Source organism: Saccostrea cucullata, unplaced genomic scaffold (genome assembly GCF_032062105.1).
Source record: "Saccostrea cucullata isolate Sc308-1 unplaced genomic scaffold, CSIRO_AGI_Scuc_v1 ctg1121, whole genome shotgun sequence".
Classification (NCBI taxonomy): Eukaryota; Metazoa; Mollusca; class Bivalvia; order Ostreida; family Ostreidae; genus Saccostrea; species Saccostrea cuccullata.
The window spans coordinates 46,149-54,153 of NW_026934208.1; the positions used below are offsets into that span (position 1 = coordinate 46,149).

Here is an 8,005-nt window from a genome sequence, read left to right on the forward strand (position 1 = left end):
AATGTAAAATGTAAATATTAGAAATGTTTTTAAGTTTAGTGTGAATTATTGGTGTGTGAATCACACAGACTTGCACGTAGGCATATTTTTCATGAAGCGCTAGCGCGCTACATGAAATATGCTTACGTGACAAGCCTGTATGATTCACACACCAATAACCTACACAAAACTTTAAAAATTCCTTAATTGAATGATCAGCTGAGGACAGAGAGACCGAAAAATAGGAGGTCGGGCGGAAACGTTCAACGGTGTCTGACATAAAAAAAAAAGAGAGACGTGTTACCGTTAGAGCGATATGAGAAACCTTCAAGTTTTTCTTATGGTACTGTTCAAAGAATTTTGATAGACGATTAAATCATATATAGAGTGAGTGCACGATTGATGCTAATAATTCTTAAAGAACGTGAAATATGTGAATGTGAATCTCAAATATTTTTTATGAAACAAAGAGAAGCGTATAAGTGTATGACGACGCATATCCGTCATATGACGTTATTTAGGTGCGGCAACTACGATAATCGCACTTTGTATTTAATTCAATATATTGAGAAGTAAAAATCATTTTAATTTGAAGTTTTCAGGACTGATTTGAAATAAATATAGCTTTCATCATGTATAACTAGTAGCAATTTTATCGAACTTGTGACATTACTTTTTAAGTTGACTTATTCGAAATCCCCGCTACATTATTTAAATAGCGGTACTGAATGGTCGACAGGAATTCCCATTATTTCTCGAAAATGACAAGGAGCACAAGGCGGGTGTGTGGCAACGCACTTTGAAAAAATTACGCACTAAGTGCGTTAAAATTGGGACAAAATCAACGCACTTTGAAAAAATAATTCAAAGTGCGTGAAGAGTGAACATAAACATGTTTTTACCTTGGGGAAATTTAACGCACTTTGCAAAAAAATATGCATAAAACAAAAAATTCTAGACTTACAGATTTCAGTTATTGAGAGAATCAACTTGTAATGATTATATCTTAATAAAACCTTTTTTATTTACATGTACTCATTTAACCTCACGGAAAACAAGGAGAAGACGAGTAGAAAGTCTCTCACTTCAGCTCTTTTTTTCCTTATACATTGTACATAGCCGTCGGTAGCAAATTGAAAGGGGATCCCCCTAATTTTCAATGCCTATATTATGTGACTACCCTCCTTCCCCGGTACTGATGCCTACACCCACGGGCACTGTCTACACCCAAATATATGTATTTGCATAAATGATATGACGTTAAAATACTTTCAATAAAGTTAAGTTTACATAAAATGCATGCAAATTGGAAAAAATTAAGTACAGTAAAACATTTAAGAGAGAAAGAATTTTCAAAGTATGGAAAAATCTAAATCGCTCACTTTCACACCCTGAAGTGACCTTATCACCGAAGAGTTCAAACAGGTTCAATTATTTATCATACCCAAGATTTGCAAGAATATTGAACAAACCATACACATTTTTTCAAAGTGCGTTAATATGTCTGATATTAACGCACTTTGAAAAGAAATTTTATTTTTTCAAAGTGCGTTGATTTGGTCTCAAATTTAACGCACTTTGAAAATTTTTTTCAAAGTGCGTTGTAACACGGGTGTGACCAGTCAGCAGGGGATGCTAAATCCTCCATGGTACCTGATCCCACTTCTGATGTTTTAGAGGTCCGTGTTTGCTCTGCTCCAAATTGGTAATTTATTATTAGCGAGAGGTAATATTAGCGAATTTGAAATGCTTACTCAAGAACCTATTACAAGTAAAATGCAATTAAATTCTAGCGATATTCAATTTTAGAGATCCTAGGACCCTCGTTAATAATGCCAAAATTAAATCCTCGCTAAAAATTCTACTTATATGGTATTTCATGTAATACATGGTTTTTCAATGAAAGCGTTTTGCACATAAATCCATATGTAGTCATAAAAATAACCAACAACAGGCACAAAAGGTTTAACAATGGTAGAATATTTGTAGAATTGAATGTAACATATTACTGTTCATTTTCAGTTGTTATGTAGGACTTGAGATGTGTCGCTTGTCATTCCAAGACCGGCTTTTGGAAGGGTGTCAAGTTTATAATTGAACCTCTTTCACGCTTGTTCGATAACAAGATTTGCATCAAGTTTGTGACAGAAAAATTGTGAATTTTATCAAAGTCAAAGGTGTGTCTTATAAAATTGCTGTTCCTGGAATGGAAAATCCTGTTTTAGCCTTTTGTCTGTAAAGATAATCATTCTTTCAATTAACACGTAGTGTTTATAGGATTAATCGTTTTCAAACAAACATACACTTTTACTCTGCTGAAAGTGCCATTTTAAAGGAAATATATCGAAATTGCATTCCAGATTTTTAAAGACGCATCATAAAATACACGTACTGTACACTTACTTGTCTGCTTTAGGTACATACTGCAAGGCGTCTGCTGTCATTTTGAACTATGCAACCCCCTAGAACTCTAGAATGTCAAAAAGAAAGCAATCATGAGTCTTTATCTAAACAGTAATGTTCTGAATCTATAAAAATTATTTTCAAATATAAATCATTTCGAAACTGTCATAAGTTAAAAGTAGATAAAACATTTGTAAAATGATCCTGCAAAATTTCAACCATACTGGTATCTTTAGATGACACATCAAATGAATATATAAAATGGAAGTCTGTGATTTTCAGTACGGCTCCTTAAACTCCTGTTTGTGTATGTGGAAGAAAGATATTAAGCTCTTCAGCAGAGTCATTTACTAGTATTTTTTTTCTGGTGTCATCTAGCTAATTCTAATTAATTTTTGCTCTAAAGCTTTGTTGCATTTATTTTTTTAAACTGAAATACGTACATTCTCTGGTATATCTGGTATATTTGGCGGTATACCAAAATAAAAATTAATGCGTTTAAATAATGATAAAACACGGATAATTTGCAGAAGACCCAAATTAACGAGAGTTATTTCCAATATTGGAGCTCAACATGCTCATATTCCTTTATAATTCAACCAACTTTAACTTTTTATACTGGCAATTGGGGGTAGGAAACATTGTTTTTCTGACAAATATTCATTTGTTGGGACCTCCTTTATTTTTTTATTCTATAAAGATCCTCCCCCCCCCCCCGAATATCTCTGCTACACCCTCTAAAATTTGGTAAGTCAAAGAGAAAAAAAATTACTAGAGTACCAGGTTGACAACCATGCAAGTTGGCGGCCAAGGGAATTACCTCGGAGAGAAAATACGTCATATGGAAATATCTATTGTAAAGAAAGTATTCTGTTACCTTTGTTAGATGTAAGTTTTTAGGATTCTGTTCCTTTTTCTTTACAGGAGATACCACGCAAGAATACACGACAGTCGTTGACTCTTCCACATTTTCGTCTTCACCCGAGTCTTCGACAGCATCAGACACATCTACCAATGAAACCACCACCACCACAGAGGGTGCTATACCAGAGTCAACCACAACTTCACAGGTTGTGGAGTCTACTTCTGAACCAACTACAACAGCTAACGTGGAAGTAACAACTACCACAGCAGGTATGTGAATCATCCACAGTTATTTATGAACTTGAATAATATGCTTTAAGTGGCTGAATTTAATATCAAGATTGGCTTCAGTTGCATTTTAAAATTTTGTGTATTATACTTAAAAAAAGTAAATCAAGTTGACATTTTAAAAAAAATAATTTTTATACATTGCGTGAATAAATTCAGCATTTGTAATTGCATACTTGCTTTACGTGTTCAATTAAAAAAAATATGTACGATGACATACATGTATATGAATATATAATATACACACATTAGGTTTAACTGAATTTTAAGACACTAACATTATAAAATGGATTACTTTGGAAGTTAGAGAATCGTCAATATGATTATCTGTATTAATAATTACCGACATTTCTTTGAGATATTCGTGAATTTTGTTTGAGTTATAAAATATTTCCCTTTAATAAAATGCTTATAATTATTTGTTTGACAATGTAGATAAAGGTTATGTATTATTTGATAAACCCCAATTTTAGTCTCTTTAACCATGATTTTGCTTATGTTTTCTTGTACAGATGAAAGCTCAACGCCATCTATTATTACCTCAACTAACACATTAGATTTAACTAATACATTTAGCAATACAGATCTTTCTACAGCATATTCATCATCTCCCACATCATCAGATAATCTAGGCACACAATCAACAACAGTAGTATTAACAACATCACAAACCACGACAGAAGATACTATAGAATCAACAACAGATTTTCAATCAACAACCTCATCTGCTTCCGTAATGACTACAGACGTCCAATCAACAACATCCCCTTCAGTATCTAGCACTGCACAGACATCATCCGAATCTTCTTCTTCAACTTCCACTGTATCAGTTTCCACTGTAGAATCGACCACAGAGTCCCAAACAACTACCATTCTATCAGTTGACACTACACAGATGTCAACAGAATCTCCGTCACCAACTTCCACTTTACTAGATATCACTGCACAGTCGACCACAGATTTACCACTATCAACTTCCACTGTTGACACTTCACAGATGTCAACATATTCCTCAACACCAACTTTGTCAGTTGAAACTACACAGTCCTCGACAGAATCCCCATCAACATCTTCCACTTTAGCAATTGACACTACACAGGCATTAACAGAATCCCAAACAACAACTTCAACTTTAACAGTTGACACAACGATGACATCAACAGAATCACCATCAACAACTTCAACTTTATCGGTTGACACTACACAAACGTCTTCAGAATCCAAAACAACAACTTCCACTTCAACAGTTGACACTACACAAACTTCAACCGAATCCCAGTCAACAACTTCCACTTCAACAGTTGACATTACAATGGTTTCAACAGAACCCCCAACAACAACATCCACTTCGTCAGTTTATTCTACAGAGACTTCAACAGGTCCCCCATCAACGGCCTCAACTTTATCAGTTGACGCTTCACAGACTTCATCGGAATCTTCTTCACCAGCCTCAACTTTATCAGTTATCACTGCACAATCGACCACAGAGTCCCCATCACCAACTTCCACTTCATCAGCTGACACTTCACAGACTACCACATACTCCCATGTACCGACGTCTACTTCTGTTATCACTGCACAATCGACCACAGAATTCCCATCAACAACGTCCACTTTATCAGGTAACACCTCACAAATGACCACAGAATTACCATCAACAACTTCTATTCCATCATTCAACATGACAAGTTCCACGAAAGAACGCTCATCAACAATATCCACACATTCAGTTATTATATCACAATCAACAACAGAATCAACAATTTCTTATCAGTCAGATATCACAAAACAGTCTTCAACAGAATTCCCATCCACAACATCTACTACATTAAATATCAAATCACAGTCAACAACAGAATTCCCATCAACAAGTTCATTTATATCAGATATAACTACACAGTTGACACAATGGTCTCAATCAACAACCAACTCTTCATCAGATATCACTTCTTCAGTATCCGAAATAACAATGTCCACTTCATCACTTGACACTTCACAGTCAACAACACATTTAATCACAACATCAACAACTTTCACTCCATCTGATATGACTATAAATTTAACAAAAGAGCCTTCATCAACAACTTCCATGCACTCAATAATCACTTCACAGCAAACCACAGAATCCCCATCAACAATTTCCCTTCAGTCTGATGTAACTGCAGACTTAACACATTCCTCATCTACAGCTAACACACATTCCGATATCACTACTCATTCGACAACAGAATCCCCATCACTATCTTCCACAACATCACCTCATATAGGTTCACCATATACTCAGCCAGATTTGCTGTCTACGTCAATATCTACAGAAGCTTCAACGATGAACAGTCAATCGACATCAAATAACATATCTTCAACAGAAAACACACATACTTTCGTAACCTCGGAGGAAAAATCAACATCTTCTCATAGTACATCCACAAAATACACTTCGGCATTTATAAATTCTACAACAGATATCCCTTATCATACAACTACACAACCAGACCATGAATCATCGTCAACAGAACCTATAATAAACGATACATCGTCTTCAACAATTCATGCAACAGATACAACAGGTCATACATTTCCGTCATCTGGTATTTACTCAACGGTAGACACACAAACGGGTTTCACAACAACAACGGTACTCCCAATATCCCTGGAATATGCAACAGTGTCGACAGAGAATTCAATATCTTCAACAGAAAACCCACCAACAATTGAATATGCGTCAATGTCGACAAGGAAAACATCGACATTTAGTTCCACATTTAATGAATACATGTCTTCCTCATCACACCCCCCATCAAGTACATCTTCCAGTCAGTCAGATGCAAATCTTGCAAGTCTTTCATCCACAAACAGTATCATGGTATCAACAATCTCCCCTATTAGTGATATGACAAATACTAACACAACGTACAAGGAACAAACAACAACGACAGGACAAACGTCATCATCAACGGAAACTAGCACATCTCAGCAACAGACTGACATGGCGACTTACACGGATATATCTGCAAAAACAAAATCAACAACTTCAGAAGAACATACAACTAATGACGTACATTCCTCGCAGGACACATCTACCCCAGTGCTTGATGTAACAGCGACATCATTTGTGATGCTCTCAACTAAGGACCCAGTAACTTCGGATCAACAACCAACTACAACAATAAGTGAAGAGACTTCACAATACACAAGTCCCGTCGATCAAAACTCAATATCAATGCAAACACATACAGCACAATACACAACCTCATCTGAACGAAAAGCAACTACAAAATTACACTTAGGTACAACACAGTTAGATACAATATCTAGCCTTGGTGATGTCAGTCCTACAGGTAAAAGTTGTCTGCCTTCGATCTCCACCTGTGTCGTAGATATGACACAATATGAGTGTACTTGGCATGTTCGTTTGCTACTACCAAATCACCTTTTGTTTGTTTTATAATTTGATATTCTAATGAATGGCTGATCATAATGAAACACTGCTCAGCATCTTCTGATGTGATATAAAGTAATGGTGTTGCCTCGGACCACGTCTGGCGCATGCAAGTGAAAACACATCATAAATCTTTTTTTATAGTAAACATTTAATGGGACACTGGTAATCAATTACAAATGCAAAATTCGATTAGAAGAAAAGGAGAGTCTTTAGGTTTGCAAAATAATGATATTCCTTCGAAAAGATTAAATATTTGTGGACGCTTTGCACTGGAAAATCAGGTCTGACAGATAAATATTTTTTAGGCAGCCGATTTCACTTTCTGGTATACTTTCAAATGTATTGTAATAACTCTTAAATTATAAGTCAATAACTAATAAGATCGTTGTGTCTTGAATTTGGATATCCTTAATTGTTAATTAATAATAATATGTGAAAAATGTATTTGACTGAATACAATGACTTACCCAACGTTTCTACTTTCCCCCTCATTATTTATAATAATGTGACTACATTAAATTTGTATATAATACATTCATTGTCCAACTTGAAAATGCATGATTTTTTTCAGAAAGCATGGAGAGTTTTCACTATAGCATGATTAGGAGAATAATTACATCAGAAATTAAATGTTAGGACCGAAGTTTCTTATAAGGAACAAAAAAAAAACGGAATGTCATTAAAATTTAGAAGTGAACATTTATGTTTTACTACGTTTTATACATGTTATATTCAAAGATAAAAAAAAAACTCGTACAAGTCGAATAAGATTGAAATACAAATTAAGTGAAAAAAATTTGTAATGCCTTGCAATTCTTTAAAATCTTTTTACAGGTCCTAACATTTTTTTTTTTTACAATTAAACATTTATGTGTACTTTTTTGTGTCGCCTCCAGAATAGAGCGACACTTAGAGATCACTGTACTCGACGTCTGTCTGTCTGTTTGTCTTTCCGCCTTACGTCCATCTATCCTTCTGCCATATGGCATTATAGTTTGAAAATCGTAAGAGGTATCGATTTGATATTCC

At 34.9% G+C, this 8,005-nt stretch overlaps 1 protein-coding gene across 1 annotated transcript; it reads left to right on the forward strand.

Moving 5' to 3' along the window:
- Window positions 1-4,018: 4,018 nt before the first annotated feature.
- LOC134240137 (mucin-2-like) lies at window positions 4,019-6,982 on the forward strand. Its single transcript, XM_062722239.1, has one exon. It carries the CDS (start codon window positions 4,019-4,021, stop codon window positions 6,980-6,982), a length of 2,964 nt encoding a protein of 987 aa, XP_062578223.1.
- The last annotated feature ends 1,023 nt before the right edge of the window (window positions 6,983-8,005 follow it).

Coding starts and splice junctions, on each gene's coding strand:
- LOC134240137 (XM_062722239.1), top strand. CDS start 4,019: ATGATTTTGCTTATGTTTTCTTGTACAGATGAAAGCTCAACGCCATCT.